The sequence below is a fragment of the Gracilinanus agilis genome, chromosome 3, assembly GCF_016433145.1.
Source record: "Gracilinanus agilis isolate LMUSP501 chromosome 3, AgileGrace, whole genome shotgun sequence".
NCBI classification, from domain to species: domain Eukaryota; kingdom Metazoa; phylum Chordata; class Mammalia; order Didelphimorphia; family Didelphidae; genus Gracilinanus; species Gracilinanus agilis.
In genome coordinates, this window is record NC_058132.1 from 114,655,706 (window position 1) to 114,676,200 (window position 20,495).

The 20,495-nt window shown below is 35.7% G+C and overlaps 1 protein-coding gene across 1 annotated transcript in view; it reads right to left on the reverse strand.

The window, feature by feature from the left end:
- Window positions 1–1,817: 1,817 nt before the first annotated feature.
- The window catches only part of GRM5 (glutamate metabotropic receptor 5), a 620,904-nt gene continuing 602,226 nt past the window's right edge, over window positions 1,818–20,495 (reverse strand). The window contains exon 10 of the mRNA XM_044668936.1: window positions 1,818–2,067. Coding sequence (XP_044524871.1) covers window positions 1,818–2,067 — 250 coding nt within the window. The remainder of the gene's footprint in view (window positions 2,068–20,495) is intronic.

The window sequence follows — 20,495 nt, forward strand, 5'->3', positions numbered from 1 at the left end:
TTAATATTTGAAGATAATGATTACATTACTCAGAATATTATATATCTTGTGCAGGTTTATATCAGCCACCAATTCTGTAAGGATTCCATAATAAGTCAAGTCAATATGGATTATTAACCACTCAAATATTTGTTAGAAACTATATCAAACATCAGGAATATGAACACAAACAAAAAAGAAAGAAAAGAACTAAAAATCCAAGGTGGGCAACAGAGATAGGGGACAATATCAGAGCCAAGGCATTGTGGCAAAGTCTCTGGACTCAGAAGCAGAGCAAGGAGAAGAATGAAGGATGGCTGGTTTTGGCTCTTCCTCAAAATGGAGGTTCCAGGAGAAATTCACCAGTAGGAGTGTAGGCAACAGAGACAGAGAGAGAGAGATATTCCAAGGTGAGAAAGCCATAGATGCTGAGGAAACTTAAAGGACATGAAGGCATCTGAGGTATGATGATGAAGTCCAGAGAGAGTCAGAAGCAGAACCAGGAGAATAATGGAAAATATCTTACTTGTTTACCATTTATGTTTTTATCTAGTTGACTAAGAAGAATGGTAGACAGCCCAGGGATAATGGTAGATGCCTAGACCTCTCTACTAGAGACCTTCCTTCAAGCTGACATCTAGATATTAAAGATAAATTATTTGGTCTAAGGATTTAACCAGCAATTATCTATCCTATGCCTCCCTATCTTGTCGACACTGAAGACTACAAAATGCTTTGCTGAAATCCAATACATGAAATCTATGGTGATAGATTTCATCTCACCTTGTACTTTTTGAAATTTTATTTTTATCATGCAAACATACTTCCTTATTGGTTATTGTTGTAAGAGCATACTCATACATACCCCAACCCCTAAAATAAAACCATAAATAAACTGATGTGAAAGATACTATGCTTTGGTCCACATCCATCTGACTCCAACAGATCTTTCTCTGGAACACCTACTGATTTATTAATTCTTTCAACAAATGAAATGAAGTTAATTTGACTTGGAAAATAAAGCCATGCTGTCGATTGCAGCTTCTCTCTCTCTCTCTTTAAAACCCATACCTTACATCTTAGAATCAATACTATGTACTGGTTCCAAGGCAGAAGAGTGGTGACAGCTAGGCAATAGGTGTTAAGTGACTTGCCTAAGGTCACATAGCTAATGAATGCAGATCTGAACCCAGGTCTTCCCATCTCAAGGTTTTGCTCTCATTCTATCAAGTCACCTAGCTGCCCCCTCACTGCAACTTCTCTTTTGATATGCTTCCAGACTATCTTAACTATTCCTTCTCTAGATGAAACTGAATCTCATATAGTCACTGGCATTCCCTAGTTCATACAGTTAATAGCAGAGACATAAATGGAACCCAGATCTTTGGATCATTAGCCAAGCCCTCCCACACTCTACTCCCCCAACTATGGGCCACTGTATCTCTGTAGTCTAGATTCTATTGCTATATAATTATATGAAATTCTAGGAGAGTGGATGTTGACAAGGAAGCTCATTTCTAAGTTTGTCTCTGTGATAGTTTCTATTCCATCCTCCAGTCTTTTGATGATGGGCAACACTGAACTTCTGAAGGGATGAGGCATAGGGGAAATAGATGTAAATCAGTGAGTTGTCAAGGGCACCATCAGGTTGGGCCAAGATTCCAAGCACTTTAGGATTTTGTGCTGTTCTTGGGAAAATGTTTCCTTCCTCTATGCCTGCAGAGAGAGTAGCTCTTTATGGCCCCAGATAATTTCTCACTTTTTTATGTAAAGAGGATCAGCCAATTATGCCCCAATGCCAACTCTGGCGGTCACCAACAGGAGAGAAGACAGGAGTCTCAAATGGCCTTACGGTTGATATTGTTTGAAGATGAGTCTGACAGTTTTCTGGCAGAGCATTCCTCAAAACGGGATTGGAACAGTTGTGAACATGGCCCATCTGTGAGTGCCATATGGTGAGGAGATTCTTTACCAACAAGCAGGTGTGAGCACGTTGAGTCCTTATACTGTCGACATGAAGGAGGACCAACTCTCTGGCTGGACTTCCCAGCTGTCACTGCTTCAGATATTGTCAAGGAAGCTGTTACTCTAGGGATCACATTCAGATATTTATTTTATTAATCCTAGCTAATGAGCATTAAGGCAAAATGGTATAGTACAAAGAGCATTGGACTTGGAGGCAGGAAGACTTGAGTTCAAATTTTTCCTCAGACACCTACTAGCTATTTGGTTCAGTAATTTGCCCAGCAGTTTGTTCCTCATATGTAAAATGAAAGGCATAGACTTGATGACCTCTAAGGTCCCTTGCAGCTTTAAATCTTTAGTAGTAATTGCTAATATTCCAAACATTTGAGTATTAGATAGCTTTAAGTCTTGCAAAGTTATTATTTTTTTAGAAACAACAAATAGTTTTTATTAAATGTAAGGGAATTATAATTTGGGGTCATCACACAGCACCAGAGTGCAGAATGGCCCCAAATTTTTCAAATTTATTTACAACTATTATCCCATTTGATTTTCTCAACAACACTTAGTTGGGTTCTATTATTATATCCATTTTACAGATGAGGAAACTGAGGCAGACAGAGGTTAAATGACTTGCCCAGGGTCATCCAGATAGTCAGTGTTTGAGATCAGATTTGAATTCAGGTCTTTTTGACTCTAGATCTAGCCAAGTAGCTGCCTAGAATCTTATGGCCTTTTAATCCCATCATCATATCCTTTTCCAGGTTCCAGGGAAACTAAGGATGAAGAGTAACAAACATCTCACTAAAGAGGTAAGCCAGGTAAATGATAAGTGAAATTTAGGGTTCAAGCAACTTGACTTCTAAGTGACAGGATAGCGTAATCATAGGAACACCAAATTTAGAGTTAGAGAACCTAGATCTGCTACTTATGGTCCATATGACTTTGGTCAAGGCACTTACTAAGTGAGGGTTAGCTCATTTGGTTATACTCTGATGCTAATTAAACCAAGGACAGTTAGGGCAATATAGAGAGGAAATATAATGTAGTGGAAAACGGAATGGATTTAGAGTGCAAGGACTATACCTTTTTTGGTCAGTTCCCATATCTGCCAATTTAAGGAATATATCTAGCTGATCTCCATGGTGGCAGTTCTCTTTGGTGTGTAGAACTCCCTGTGTGGAAAAGACTTGTATTGCTGTATATCTTCAGCAGCTCACAGTTTTGGAAAGTTACCTAAGGTATCCTACTGACAAGGTTGGGGTGATATTTACTACCATGGTTTTCATAGTAATTGTGTGGAGATATGGGTGCTGCCCAAAGGGTACCTCTGCAAAGGTACCTTGGTGCAGCTAGCCTAGGGATAGTATACCTAGGTCTAGAGTCTGATAGGATTATTTATAAATGAGGTTAATTATCTTTAAATCTGGCTTCACTCAAAACCCCAAATCTTATTTTGGCAGGAAGGTGACTAGTATCTCAATGATTGTGTTAGTGAATGGCAAACTCTACTAAATTATACTAAGTCTGAGAAGGTATCAGTGGACCTAAGAATGGACTATCATGTGAGGGCCATAGTAGCTGGGTTTGAGGAGGTTCATAACCAGAGCGTTGGACACCACAGAAGTGTCTGGACATCAGATGATTTTTCTTTGACGACAACAAATTTATGAAGACTGCCTTTGCCTACTTAGCCAAAAATGTCTGAGATCTGCATTAGAATGAATGTCAAAGTATTGGAATCATAGGATTTTTTGAATTGGGAATGGCAGGACCAGAAGTTGTTCATGTTTAGTATGTATATCTTATATTCAAAAACTTGAGCTAGTTGTAAATTTATCAACCAAATTGAAAAGAAGTGCTTACTCATACTGAAGAGAGCAATGATTTATCAACAATAGTAGAGTGATACATGGGGGTAATTCAAGTTACTATAAGTCTCTTCTAACCCTCATACTCTTAAAAGTGTACAATCAGTACTCATGGGGTACTCATTCAGGTAAAAACCCATCTCTGATTTGATGTAATATAGCAATGGAATTTTGACTGGTATAATAGGAGCTTGTTAAGTGGTAGTTAAATCATAGGATCACATTAATAAGAGATTTGAAGCTTGAAGGAACCTTAAGGTCCATCTGATCTTATAAGGGAACTGAGATCCAAAGGAGTCAATGGACGTGAAGAAGGTCATATAGGTAATCAGTAGTAGAGTCAGGTTCTGCATCCAGGTTCTCTGAATCCCAATCTAACACCTTTCATGTTGCTTTTCTGCTTCCCAAATTGAATTGACTAAAGTATGTATTTTGGCATCGTGGACAAGACAGGAAGAGCATTATCAGACTGCCCAGACCTAATTTCTAATTTCCATGTTTCCATCAGGGTCTGCTCACAGAGGAGAATGTTCTGAAATCTCTCAGCTATGGAGTAAATCATCTGATGCTCACATAATCCTTAGTAAATGACTTTGACTTCAACTTTGGGAGGGTCCTCCACTGTACCTCATTACCTCCTTTTTTCCCTCTTTGGAACAAGAAGGTTAAATTGAACAGCACTTTAGGGACACTCTAATTCCCAACTCTCATGAAACATATAAGGAAATTGAGGTTCAAAGGATAGGACTTGCTTAAGGATATGCAAAAAATTAGTGTAACAGAGTTTGAACCTGTATGCCAGGCCAGTGCATATGTGTTGATTGATGAAGCAGTCAGAGGTCTGGCACTTGCCTGGCTTAAAAAGCTAGAGTTGCTTTGCAATTAGTAACTGGAACTATCACTCAATCATATATTTCACAGGAACCCCTAGCATCTTTTTTCCTTTTGAGATCTTAGTTCCATTGAATTTTTCCTGGACATTTGCCTAATTTGCTTTGCCATTCATGTATCCTTGGGTTTCCAGGTGGGAGGGGATCAGGAATGACTTCAAAGATATTGTTTGTAAGAAACTCTATTATCATTTCAGCTCTTTATTGCCTAAGGGGCTCTGTGCTCTTTCTTTTCTTTCTTTTCTACCTTCCCTTTTCTTCCTTTTCTTTTCTTTCTTTTCTTTTCTTTCTTTTCTTTTCTTCCTTTTCTTTTCTTTCTTTTCTTTNTTTCTTTCTTTCTTTCTTTCTTTCTTTCTTTCTTTCTTTCTTTCTTTCTTTCTTTCTTTCTTTCTTTCTTTCTTTCTTTCTTTCTTTCTTTCTCTTGCCTTCTGTCCTAGAATCAATGTTAGATATTGGTTTGATTGGTTTGAGTAGTAAGGGCTAGGCAAAGACTTACATGACTTGCCCACACAGATAGGAAGTGTCTGAGGCCAGATATGAACCTAGGACCTCTTATATTCAGGGCTATTTCTCTATCCACCTCTCCATCTCCCCCCACCCCTTATAGTCTTTCTAGGACAAGCTGCTTAGAGTTCTTGAAATTGCGATGACTCAAATGCCCTTTCAACATTTCAGTTTAAGAATTTTTCAATTTTAGGATCGTGCCCATCCAGAGCATCTCTGGGGGCCAGAGAGCTAGGAGCTCCTGGCTCTCATGTTTTCTAAAGGCCTTCTAGGATGTCACTAACCTGCTTATCCAGATTTAAAGCTAGAAGAAGTTAACATAGTGTTTATTCAGTCCATTCTCTTCACATTAAAGATAAGAAAATTGAAGCCTAAAATAGTAAAATGATTTGCCACACAAATTCTAAGTAGGAAAGCCTATATTTGAACCAATATCCTCTGTCTCTATATGGGATAATTTTATTTTTCCTCTGACTGTTCAAAATATATGTATTTCCTTGAATCTTATTGCATATTGGTGTTGAGTGAATGTATTCCATCTCATAATGTATTTTGAGTTCTTCATATAGAAAGAACACATTGCAAAATCCTTATAGATTGGATTATATGAAAGTGAAATAATTTTCTGGATATATCTAAAACCATATTTTTCATTTATTTAATTCAGACATTGGGCTTTTGTGGGAATTTTTTTTGAAACCTAAATTATTTTTCCAAATTGTTAGATAGCCTAAATTAACTGGCTAATCTCTCCCAGGCTTCTATTTCACATGCAATGTAGTTATCTGGTTAGTAAATGTTACAGTAATGAATTTTTTATGGCTTGCTTCACTAGAGTCCACCAAAGTTAATGAAGCTATACAACATGTTTGACAGGAAATGAAAGATTGACTTGTTCTTCATAGAGAATTTTTAAAATGTGCTAATAGTGCTGAGCAAAGAGCAAATGTGGACCAAATAAAACAGTAGAGTGAGGCTTTTCTTGATTTAATAAAATAGCTGTGAAGTTAGTCCTAGAATATATTAGATCTTTCTTTTAATTTTAATATTGTACAAGATTGCATTCTCTGTTGGCCATGATTCTAGGCAAGGAAAGCTAATGAATTAGAATTTAAGTTTTAAAGGGTGCAAAAAAGGGGGTGGGTATAATGAATTATGTTGTATATCTGACATTACTACTTTTAAGTGTCTGTGATTTCCTTCATGTTGGGTCTTCTTCCACTGCTAGCTACAAATTATGGTCTCCTATTACTGGAACACTCAATTTTTGTGAGTTACTTAGATGGAAATCATTGAACCTCCTGGAAATTAGTCTTTCAAAGCTTAGTCATAAAGGACTTCAAATGCTGGAGAGAGAGTCTGTCCCTAAACTTGTAACTAAAAATATTTCCAGCTTCATAGAATAACTGAATTTCAGAGTTAGAAGAACAGAGACCATTTAATCCAACATGTAGCTAACCAAGCATTTGTACCCCAATATTGCTCATAGATGCTTACCTGACCTTAGCTCGAAGGCCTCCAGGATGTGGAAGCCTGCTCCCTCCCAAGAAGTCCATTGATTTTTGTATAGACCTAATTTTTCCCCCTCTATTATCAAAACCAACTCTGCTTTTCTCCAATTTCTTTCCACCCATTGTTGCTAGTTTTGTCTTCTCGGACCAGGTTTTGTTGTTGCTGATATTATTCATTTGTTTCAGTCATGTTTCACTCTTCAGGATCCATTTTGGGGTTTTCTTGGCAAAGTTACTGGAGTGGTTTGCCATTTCCTTCTCTAGCTTATTTTACAGTTGGGGAAACTGAGGCAAACAGGGTGAAGTGACTTGCGCAGGGCCACCCAGCTAGTGTCTAAGGCCACATTTGAACTCAGGTCTTCCTGGCTCCAGGTCTGGTTCTCTATCTATTTTCACCACTATTGGGTCTGTTAGGGATAGAAGAAGATGAATAATCCCTCTTCTATATGACAGCCCTTCACATACTTGAAATCACGGTCACATTTCCCTTAAGCCTTCTTTATTCTGTTAGACCTCCCTGATTTCTTATTCATCATTTCTTGGCATTGTCTCTCTAGTAGCCCTCATTTGTACATCTTTTAACTGACCCAGGACATCTCTTAATTGTGGAGCCCAGAATTGAATATAGGGTCACAGATGTAGCCTGGTCAAGGCAGAATGCAGCATTATCTCAATTTATAATATTAATAAGAATATATAATAATAACAATATATTTTTATAGTAACAATGGATAACAAGAGCTTTGTAGGTTTTTCCTGTCTTCTTGTTGACTAATATCGAGTTTGTAGTCCACTGAAAGCTTGTTTCTCACAAATTGTTATCTAACCATCACTAACTTACTCTTTACTTAATGTGACTGATTTTTGAACCCAAATGTAGAACTTTATGCTTATCTCTGTTAAATTCCATCCTATTACATTTAGCCTATTATTCTAGTCTGTTAAAGTAACTGAATACTGATTCTGTCATCTTCTGTGTTATCTAAGCTCCCCAGTTTCCTGTCATGTGCAAAACTGATAAGCATGCCATCTAAAACTTCATTTATACATTGAATTTGTATATATGTATTTGTAATTTGTATATATGTCACCATATATATGCATATATATATGTATAAGTACACACACACACACACACACACACATATATATATATATATAAAGAAAGTTAAAAGAAGCCTTGACAGAGTTTGCATTCCTTTGGCACAACCTTTGAGAACCAAGGGCTATTTTAATTTTACAAATAGATACTCAAATCAGAAACCTTTTCATATATATGGTATGTGAATATATGTCTATAATACATACATACATACATACATGTTTATATAATGACAACAGAAATGTTTTTCTTGAACTTTTAATTTTACAGTGTTCTACCAATTTTATTTAATTTTATCCTCAATCACTCTCTGGGGGAATTGTTTTGGATGGTATATTATGCCCATTTTTACATGAAGAAATTGAAGCTCAGAGAGCTTAATTGACTTGCCCTAGGGTACCCAAATTAGTAAGTGCTTGGGGGAAGGAATTGAACTTTGGTATTCTTGATGACAAATCTGGAATTCTTTTCACTGATCTATTCTCCTATTATGTATATATTTATTATATTATTACATAAGAAGCATACCCAATATATATGATATTGTTAAAATTACTTGAGAACTTCGTGAAAATTCAATTTATATTCTCATGTTGGCAAAGCACAATTTTCTTGTAAGTTTGTCAAGGTTATAGAGTGTTCAGATTTTCTGCTTCAGTGGTATTTTGGGAACTCAGTTGATGCTCCATTCAAGTTAGCTCTGATTCTGGCATATTTTTATCTACCTTTATAAAATGGAGCCATGATAACAGATAATAAATAACATTATTATCCTGAAAAGATTTTTTTTCTTTAGCTCCCAGCTCACTGTGACTATTAGAATCCTTATTATGTCTTTCCCCAGTTATTATAAGAACCTTATAATTGGTCTCTTTGCTTCTAGTCTCTCTCCTCTTTAATCCTCTACCCTAGTTCAGGTCTTCCTCACTTCCCCTTAAGTCTATTATAATAATTTACTAATTGGTCTCCCTGCATCTAGACTTCCCCTTTTCTATTCCATCCTTTTTCACATAGCTGCCAAATTTATATTCCTAAAACATTGATCTGACTATATCATTCTCCTAGTAAAAATCTTTAGTAACCCCTCTGGCCTCTGGCAGAAAATACAAAGTCCCTTGCTTAGATTCTACGATGTGATTCCCATTTTCCTGGGGAAATAGTGCTGGTTACCGTAACATATGAAATGCTGAACTTGAATTTAAAAAATAAGCTTGAATTAATATGTTTTCTCAGACATTTTCTAGCTATGTGTCCCTGAGCACACTATTTAAACTTGCTAAGCCTCAGTTTCCTTTTCCAAATTCACCCACAACTTGGTTATGGGATGTGATCTTTATATATGTTATTCCTATGTCTGGAACCTAATCCCTCTGCACCTTGGAACAGCCAATGACATATGAGCATAATAGAAAGTCTCTGATTCTCCTTTTCTGAAACCAATAAACTGCTCTCAGAGCCAATGCCTGAGTAGTTATGAACTAGAGTTACAATGTATTTTGGGTATAAGTCCTTGTGGGAAATCATTCATTTGAGACCACTTGACTCAAATTGATACACTCCTCTTTTTTTTTCAATCTGATATGTCTCTTTGCCTAGTCTTGCAACAAATGTACAGAATAATACCTTTTACTGATTTGTATTTTTAATTGGAAAAAAAGATTTTTTCCCCCTTGCCATAACAAGGTTTTCCCAAACTGCAGTATGAATGAATGTTCCTCTTCCTCCTCCTCCTTTCCTTCCATCATTAATTGTCAATAGTAGTCTAGGAGTCTGTACTGGCTGCTATATGTTTACTAAGTATAAGTTGATTTTATAATGTTTTACATTACGTTATATTTATATAGCAGCATTATTTTCCCTCTCCTCAAACAGAAGTCAAATTCCTTGAGAAAAGGGCCTGCTTATTCATGTTTGCTTTTCCCTCATATCCCCTGATAGTGCCTTATAAATAATAAATACTAATGTATGATTTTTAAATGTATATATAAATGAATGAGTAATCTATATGCTTTCTTTGCTTCTTGATGAGACATGTGAAATAAATTATTGGGCTGGATATTTTTACCTTTCTGAGATATGATGCTTCTAAAGTATCATAAATATACAACTCAAGTTAAAAAATATCATGAGCATGTCCTTAATACCATGAATTGTGGGGCTCTGGCCTCTGGAGTATGCCTGGAGACAGACAAATTTGCCGCGTGACTAAACTAGTCATATTTTATCTATAGTCTGGAGGGAGTGGAGAAGGCAGAGACAGACATCCAAGAAAAATAACAGAAGGAAAGAGGTTGCAATAAACTACTGAAGAAAGTGACAGAATTTCTAATTGTGAGAGAGATGATTCTAGGTTTCTTGAGTGGATAATTCTCATTAACTGAAAAAAAGTTGTGGACATCAGTCTCGCTTAAGGCATACAAAACAAGCTGAGGGATGAAAGGTTAGCTTCGAATATTGGCAACCTAGACTACATGAGGTCACTATCTCTGGTCTTAGACATGATTATAATCAAGGGCTGAAACTACTCTGGTGAAATAATCTTTTCCCAAGTGCGCTTAAAAGCCCTTCTGTGCATCTAAAACAACAATTTTAACTCTCTTGTTAGCAATTTTGTTTAAAAAATCGGAAATATTCTGCAGAAGTGCTTTAGATCATCAAAGCTATTTATTGTGATGGTTGAATACACATATTGGTAATTTACCTACTCTGCCTGAACGCTCCAGCTGGAAAATGTTTCCCCATAAGCATAACTAGGATTACATGATATTTCTCTTCTGCCTTCTTCCCTTGACATAATCTCTTCATCAGGTCAAGGGACAGATTAAGATAAACTGTTAGTGCAACATTACTTTATTCATCTGACTTTTAAAGTAGTCTGTCTATATGAGAATAATGATTTGAATCTGGGCTTAGTTCTATCAATTTTGGCATTGAAAAAAGATATTTCACATCAACTTTTTTCTAGAATCTCTCCAGAGACCTCAACATTTTGAAAACAATAGGATTGAACACCAATGACAATTTCTATAAATTAAGAACTAATTATAGAAAAATGTTCAGATGATAAGATGATAGCACAATTTAAATTTTTCTATGCCTGTTAACAACTTCATTCAGTGAAATTATTTCGTGTTCCTAATTTCCAACTGGAATTCAAAATCTCTAGGAAATAATCTCTGATCTTTCTACTTGGTTATGACCATTTTTACCGTGGATTTCACATAGTAAATTTTTTTGGGGGAATTTATCTTATACATTTCTTAAGTATGATTTAATATGGTATAGGTATTACTATTCCTTTACTAGCCATGAGGGCAGAGAATATGTTTTACCTAAACTTTGTATCTTTCTTTTTTGTAATTAATTTTCTTTTTTCTCTTTTTTTAGACTTCATTTATTTATTTGTTTAGTTTTTAGTATTTTTCCATGGTTACATGATTCATGTTCTTCCCCTACCCTTTTCCCTCCCCCCTCCCGGAGCCAACAAGCAACTCCACTGGGTTATACATGTATTATCACTCAATACACATTTCTATGTTATTCATTTTTGTAATAGGATAATCTTTTACAATCCCCAATCCCCAATCCTATACTGTATCTTTCTTAATTCCTAGCACTGTATGCTAGAGCCATTTAATATATTCTTGTTCAGTTGGTTATAAGCGAAATAAAGCCCATTTGTATTTTTAGGCATATGCAAACAGTTTCCATTAATATGCAAGAGTGAACTCACATTACTTAATATTCAACTTTAACCTAAAAATTGATTAATTTTTTATTTTCAATATTAATTGCAATAAAAGAAAATTACTCTCCAAATGTATATATGATTTAATTTACTAAGACAATAAGTATCTCCTAGGAAAAAGAAGTGAGATAAAAGTTTCCAGTGGTTTTTATGGTATTTGGATTTATTGTAAAGCCATTTTATTTAATATGGGGCATTGAATTATTTGTTCAATGTGTCTATATGCATTATAGGCCATACATAATGAGATATTGGAAATTTGGGGTCCTTGATCTTAATATTGAGGTCAATGATATACATCCATAAAAATAGGAAGCGTAACATTTGGTAATGAATACAAATAAATAATTTCAAATGGCCACTACTGATGCATGGAGGACCATTTAGGAACATCTGAAAATAAATCTAATGAGCATACATTGTGAGACCTTACTATATTCCTGGGAAAATATTATATGATGAGAGATTAGCAATTTTCCTTCCAGGCAATATAAAGAAATAATGGCCAAATTGAAACTAAGACTTTTCCCATCATCAAACCAAATTTGTCATCGATTAAATTTCATAACTACTTTGTAATTAGAATCTGTTACTCTAAAAAAACTATGATTCCCAGCAGCTCACTCTCTTCCTGTTGTTATGTGCTAATGTAGACAGGATATAAATTCTGTGGAGTTCCGTCTCTTGTGCTCTTGTCTTCCTGTTGTGGCTTAGGTGGAGTGGGCTTTTGGGGGAGGTAGAAAAACTTAGTCACATGGTTCTATTTTGTTAGATAATAAACTTTATAAAATCTAATACTTGAAGCATTGGATTTTAATTTAAATCCTGCATTTATGGTAACCACAGAAGTGGAGTTTAGAACCCTTAATTCTCTCTGAGTAGATTAGTTTGAAAGGAAACCACATTTCTTTTGCTATGGCCTCTCTTCAGCACTTTCCTGGTGTTGCTGCCTGCTGCTGTCAATCCTGCCTCCCTCCCTAACTGCCTGGGTGGTCCTTTCTGAGCTTCTGCTGCCACCTGCTGCTGCTGATTGCTACGTCTTTTAGAACACACAAGTTGGGAGTCCTTGGAGCCACTCTCTGGGGAGCTGGGAAATTATCAATTCTTCTTTCCCTTACATTGCCAACACCTGAGTGCTTGCTCTCTGCTTGCCTTGGAAAACTGGGTGTATTTCTCTTAGGCAATAATTAGCCTCCTAAAGGCCTTTTACCTTAGGAGACACTTCTACCCTCTTAACTCCCTGTCCACATTACAGGGGAAGCAAGCTGCTCCTTGGCATTTTTACCTCCGGGGGGAGGGGAAATAAGGTTACTCTTATAAACTATAGACAGGAAGTAGAATTGCAAGCATGACGCACTCTATGAAAGAAAGGCAGGACATTGCCTATTTCAAATAGCTCTCAGTTTTAGGATGTCTTTTCTTCCTACTCTTCCTGGGTGCCCTGGTTCTTGAGATTAGCTTGAATAATCCTGATATTCAGGTGAGAAATTCTTCTCCCCACACCTACTTGCCATTCTGGCCTGCCCAGTCTCTATAACACATCCAATATGGGATTTCTCCACACTATGCTCAGTACGAAATTCTCCCTCACTATGGGAGATCACAGAGGTGTGACTAATGGAATCTAGATGGATGATGATAATAGGAGAGGAGAAGGAATTTTAAAGAGTCTGGAGGTGAAATTTTTAAGCCTTTTCAGACTCCATTGTTTTATGGAAGTTTCTGTATCAGAATTGGAAAAAAAGGGATCCAGAATTCAGTACCTATATCCTGCCATGTATATTGTATTTCCTGATTGTTTTTTAAGATTTTATTTTGTTTGTTAAGTTCTGTTACACTATTCCACTTTAAGTTACTGTGTCTTGACAATTAGCTACATGTGCTGTTACATTGTTTTTATTTGTACCTCCGCATATGACTAGACTGGAGAAAATACTATTGGAAAGGCACCTTTGAGTTGTTTGTAACAGGAGGTAAGGGTCCATTTAGTAGTTGAAGTGAGGTGCTATAACATATAATATATAGACATGCCATATGCAGCTATTATAGTCTCACCTAGGAGGTGGGAAAATTTTCCTAGGGGTCATGGCACCTCTGGATGGCTCTTGAGAAAGGATCATTTCCCAGGTAGCTTATTGGTTTCTGAGTGTTTTTTTTTTCTATTTGTAACTCTTCTGCTTACTCTGCCCCTCCACCAGAATGATCTAGATTCTTGGTGACATTTTTAGACCCAAAAGGTTTTCTTGAATTAGCTTCTATACTACTATTTTTAAAAAGAAGCTAATTTCTTAGAGAAAATTAATGTATCCTGAGTTGATCCATGTGTTTGTCAATACCCTCCTAAGGGGGGATTGAATAATTCTCATAAAATTCTAGTTTTATAAAAGATTTTCTTGTTTGAGAGTAATTTTAAGATAAGAAACTTGCTACCTCCCAGAATCCAGTAAGTGAACTGCTTGGAGAAGGTGCCATGAAGATGCCTGTAGAGACCTCACACTGCACTGAAAGATCCAGAATGAACTTTTGGATGTAGTGAAATTAAATTGTGGGGGGGTTGAATGCATTTGTTTTGAATGTACACTTTTATGCCAAAGGAGACTGCCCCTTAATTGGATTTTTGTCAATGTGCCTAGCAATGATTGATTTTGTTCTCTTTCCCTTTTATGCCCCAATTATTGCAATATTATGTTTACATGATCTATTGGGGAGACTAGTGTCCCAAAGAATCCAAGGGGGGATTGTGTAATTAGAGTCTGTTACCCTAAAAAAAAACTATGATTCTCAACAGCCCACTCTCTTCCTTTCATTACGTGATGATGTAGACAGGATATAAATTCTCTGGAGTTTCATCTCTTGTGCTCTTGTCTTCCTGTCATGGCTTAGGTGGAGTGGGCTTTTTGAGCAGGTAGAAAAACTTAATCACATGGTTCTATTTTGATAGATAGTAGACTTTATAAAACATAATACTTGAAGTATTGGACATTAATTTAAATCCTACAGTACTTTATCAAATGCTTATTGCTTTGCTTATTTTGAAGTCAGAAATACCTCGACATCATATTACTACTATGAATATTCACAAGTGTATTTACAACTATAGAATCATAGCATTTTAGAGATGCAAGAAAGCTTAATGAACATTTGGCTCAGCTTCCTAATTTGAAATGAAATGTAGTAAAAAAATGAGGTATAGATAATTAAAATATTTGCCTAAGGTAATATCACCTACTAGTTCCAGATCTGAGATCAGAACCCAGGCCTTCTGACTAGTAGTCTTGTATTTTCTTCCCATCATAGGATTTAAAGGAAAGAAAAATCACTTAAATATCTTCCAAAACAAAACCTATCACAGAAAGTATATTTTTCTATCATAGCTCATAAAAATAAGTAGATAAGAGTTGTTGTGAATATATCTAATAATTTTGATGAGCTGAAACCTTGATATGAATCAATAATGTGATAAGCATTAAGTGTCTACAACAATATATGTGATAGTTATCTTTGCCCTTTCCATAGCATGTATGAAATATTTGTCTGATCTGGTAACTGCATTTTAAAGAAGCATAACTAGAGGAGGGTAACTAGCTTGGAAAAACATTTTACATAGTGTCTAGTAACAAATAACTAGAATTTTAGCCTGGACAAAGGATAACTTAGGGAGTGTGATAGCTGTCTTCAATGTATTATCAGGCAATGAACATTTATTAAAGATTTTCAATGTGCAAGGCATTGGGCAACGTGCCAGGGACACGAAGACAGGTAAAATATGCTCCCTTTTTGTAAAAAATGTCATATTTTAATGGAAGAACTGTAAGATATAAAAGGCATTAAACTTGTTCTTCTTGTCCTTAGAAAACAGAATGATGAACAATGGGTAGAAGTTATAACCATGTAGACTTAGACTCCATTTAAGGAAAAATAAAATGAACAACTGGAACTTCTCCAAAGTAGAATTAGCTATTTCAAGAGGCATTGGGATCCCTCTTAAGGGAAGTATTTACTTATAGGGTACATGGATATTTTTAAAGGAATTTTCTGGTTTTGTTTGAAACACTTGGCTTCTGAGGGTCTTTCCAGCTTAAGTTCTTTGATTCTGTGAAATAAATATCTATCTGAATGTGTTTCTTGCATCTTTCTCTTGAACTAGATATTTGCTTGCCTAAGGATTAAGTTGGAATGCTTTTGAAGAAATTCATCTTCCTTAATATTCATTTAACTTGGTCCCAAATTAAGAATCTTGCACATTATGCCATAAGAAAGAGATGATTCTCTGGCAGATCTTACCACTCCTGAAATGATGTATTTCTAAGTATTGGGGCAGGGTCATTGTGTGTCATCCAAAGCCCAGTTTATTTGAAGATGATAATCAACTCAATTGAAGGATGATGAAAGCAGCAAAAAGATCCTCTTCTAAGTCACAAGAGGTCTATAAACTGAATTGGTGGAAGGAAAGCCTACACTGACTTTATTATGGAACATTATTAAACTTAAGTATTGTACCAAACATCCTCGGAGCAATGCTCTTCAAAAATGTGTGTACTATGAGAGAAGAACCTGCCACCATCTTTCATTTTGCTTTAGTTCATTCTCATACTATAGCAGTACAAAAAGATTTATGAAACCAATAGATAAATATATTTTATCTTGAAATAACTGGATGTGAGGTTAATCCGAAAGTTAATGAATGTTATGGTTCTTTTGGCCCTTAGAAAACAACATTAAGACTATATTTTAAATCATCTGTGAAAAAAAAGAATAAAACTCAGTCATATCACAGGTTTTTTTTAATACTGTTGAAAAAGTACCCGACTCTACACAAACATCAATTATAACATGATGTAGACAACTGAGAAACAAGCAAATGTATCCTTAAAATGCTAAAATAAAGTACATTTATACAAGTACAAAGCAAAACAAAGCTGATAAAAATGTTAAACTTTATGAAAAAACTCATTTGCAATTCACATCAAAAGAACTGTACATTCGCTATCGTCTTAATAGTATATAAGCAGCAACAACATAAAAAGAACATACCTCCACACAATGTTTAAAATCAAATCCATTATAAGTTATTAGCCCCAAAATAATAATATTAATTACAAGCACTTATAGCCCACACAAATCTTTGAGAATTGGCACCATCTGTCTAAAACATCTATATTTTCTATAGATTTCTAATTACAAACACACTAGCAGCTGCCATGGAATCCAAGAAGTACATAGAATATACATAGTATATTTGTTCACATTTGCCAGATCAGTGAAATTCAGCCACTCGGCCTTGTGCCTGCTGTCTCCTTCTCCCACAGCAAAGAGAAATCACTCCCAGGCACCATTTCATCACCAAAGTGAATACTGATTCATCTTCATACTTTCACTGATCTGGATTTTTTTTTTTCACAGTATAAAATTGTAAATGGCAACCACAGAGATTTTGACAGCTTGAGTGTTATTAAGAATTTGCTGCTCATAGTGAACTCTGATGACACCATTTAAGCCTTCAGTGTATGTAGGCTATGTTGGGAGACTAGCACAGAAGATTCTTTTGTTCTGGAAAAGTGTGTTTTCATTCCTAGTTTGGAATTTGCAAAACTGCCACACAACCACTATCTGACTCATTTGTGGACATAAATTACCTTTTCATTTTTTTCAGTATGAGGAAAACTGTTAGTAATTTGAGTACTTGGGGAAAACTAGGATGATCAAGGATTCTAACACATTGTGTTTGTTTGTTGTCCTTGTTTCAGAGAAAGCTCACCAGGCTTTTCTTGGCCATCTTTACCTTCTCTGAGATTGACCACATTTTAGACATTGTTCACAATGAGTTCCTTTTTTAGAATATAACTCCTTCTAACTAACCATTTGGTCACATTTCTTCATCATAGGACCAAGTTCTATTTTTGCATGACTTTTCTTAGGCTAACAATGACACTATAGTCCTTGAACTCTTCACAATATCCTCTTCCTCATAGTACTGGTAAGGACAACTGGTATACCATTAAACACTCAGGACATTGGTCTTATCTGAGAAATTCAAGTGATTCTAAGAAAGTCAAGTAACCAGGATACTACTGTCTATAAGCATAACCCATATCCCAGGCCTAGTAAAGATTCTGAGTCTATTCTGTATTTTACATTCATTACCTGGAACCCAACATATAACCCTTTCAGAAACCAGCAGAGTTTGTATCACATAAGGAATATTTTAATAATTTATCATTTGGAGAATCATATTATTTTATTAGATATATAAGTTGTCAAAATAAATATCCAGACTTAGAGAGCAGGCCATTCTGCTTTTCTCTTCCTGGACAATGTATCTGCAGCTTTCCAGTTAATTGAAAATGGAATTTACTATGGAAGTTTTTATGTGAATTTATTTGCATTAAATGATTTATATGCATACATTTTTTCTTGTGTTCCTCATTGCATTGAGCATTGTTTTAGGAAATAATCTAACAATGAGCTAGAACAGAAGTGTGACTTACTTGAATGCCATTTATCCTGGCACTCTTACATGAGAACTTATTGGCATTAAATTACATATATGTGTAGTTATTGTCTTAAGTTCCTCACCGTATCAAACACTGTTTTAGAAAATAAGCTAACAAATAGCTGTGGAAGAAGTTTGGTCAACTGGAAATATTATCTGTTATGGAATTCTTAGATTAGATGGGAATTTATCTGCATTAAATGATTCATATATATATATATATATATACACACACACACACATTTTATCAGGTTTCACATTGCATTGAACACTGTTTTAGGAAATATATTTGCTAAGAGTTATGAAAACAAATTCAATACCAGGGAAAATTGAAAAAGAAGTATCTTTGTATTGTTCCAATGAATCTATTGGACAATTTATTTGGGATTAAAGAGAAATAAGAATAATTATTGAGGCAAAGAAGAAAAAAATAAGCGAGTAAATGTGATTCAAGAGAAGGCTAAATTACTATGTAAAGACATAAAGATAGCTATCCATACATAAATATCCTCCTTTTGGACAAGGATTGTGGAGGCTGGCCTTCCAAACATGCCTGTATTTGTTTTACATGTACTCCCTGAAGTCTGAATCTGACTATTCTTGCAAAGAGACCTGGACTTCTTACTTGAGAGCCAGCTGACATGGTAGCACCATCTTCAAATCATCACTTGGCATTTGACAGTTTTGTTTGAAAATGAATATAAACTTTGAGGATGGGGATATGCTAGGATATTACTTATGCCTTTAAAAATATTAAATCATATACTGTAATGCATGTGCTTTTAGTTTATGGACACTTTTGCTGGGTTTTGTTCATTTGAAATGAAATTAAAACCCATCAAATTATGATTTTATAGGGGTGGGGCATATATGAGTCATTGAAGATGAAATTGTAATGAATATGTTGTGATCATTACTCTTGGAAGAAATATCCATGTTGATGAAATCAGAGATGTTTTGGAATATTGTAGTAAAAGTTCAAATATGAAATACTGATCTCTAACGGTAAAGTATTTTTTCCCTACCTACACATTAGCCTTATTATATATGTTCTTCATCTTTGACTGCCCATGTGTCCATCTATCTATCAATCCATCTCTCTTCTTACCTATCTTCAGTATAAGGCTGGGTCAGCTCACCTTTAATTTGCAGTCGTACCCCCTTCTGATAATGCTATCTTGATATAAAATACAATGTTTGGCACCTGAGGATAGCTGTACAGAAAAAGGAGAGAAGAAAGATGGTATATTCAGGGCTTGAGTGAGGTTGATGCCCATCAAAATTCATTTGTTTCTAGCCAAACTTTAACTCTTTTCCCTGCATGTATCTTGAAAAAATGCAATGACAGTAAGGAGTGTGCTAACCCATACTAATGATTATTTCAAAAGAAAAATGTGATTCCTTTCTGTCTTCTACAATTGGCTAAGAAACTAAGAAAGACTTTGTTGGTTTGTACTTTCTGCAGTTTCTCTGTTTTAACATTTACTCTGTATTGCTTTGAAAATCAACTTTTGTCACAGTTCATAGCTGCAATGCACAAGCAGCCAAGAAAAGTTAAAATCATTGCTTGTTGGAGTCACACACCCTCCATTAAGCCAGTCAGTATTGTCATTTATTTCCATATATTTTTGATCACGATAACTCCTTCGGCGATGGTCCCTACAGCTGTGGCAATGTCTTCATCGGGTATATGGGCTACCATCCCCAGTCGTCTGATTTCAAAAGTTTGAGCTGAGAAACTCTTCGAGTGTGTAACAAGTTCTTGCAAGCAGGGAATGAGGAAGCCTGAATGCCTATTTTAGCTGGCAATGCTAATCAAACAGCATTCATAAAAATGTGACATTCCATTGGGAAAGCAGGGAAACTAGAGCTCAGGAGTGCTGCTGGGAAGAGGGTTCCCAGCTGCATAATGTGCCCTAAGTGGGGAATTACAAAATGGTATTCCAGAAAATGTTTGTTCTTTTTTTTTTTCTTTTTTTTTTTTTTTTGCTACTCCAGTATTGATTGGCAACATGGTGAATAGTCTGAATAGTCAGGAAATCTTCCATTGGTTTTGTTGGCTAATGGAGGTGAATCCAATGTAATTAGGGTCAACCTCTGATGGAGATTTCTGGAAGAGGGTTTCAGAACCAAATTGGTAAGTTGAAGAGAAGTCTGGTAGAGCCCTAAGTCGTATAGTTAGTATTCACTGCAGAGAATTCACTTTCCAGTTGTATATCATGCTTGGGACACACGCTTCAGAGGATTTTACATTTACTCAATTGAAGTTACTGCTTTTCAAGATCTTCAGAGAGAGAGAGAAGACAAGAGGAGAAGAGAAGAGGAAGGGAGAGGAGAGGAGAGGAGAGGAGAGGAGAGAAGGAGGGAGGGAGGGGGAATGAGAGAGAGAGAGAGAGAGAGAGAGAGAGAGAGAGAGAGAGAGAGAGAGAGAG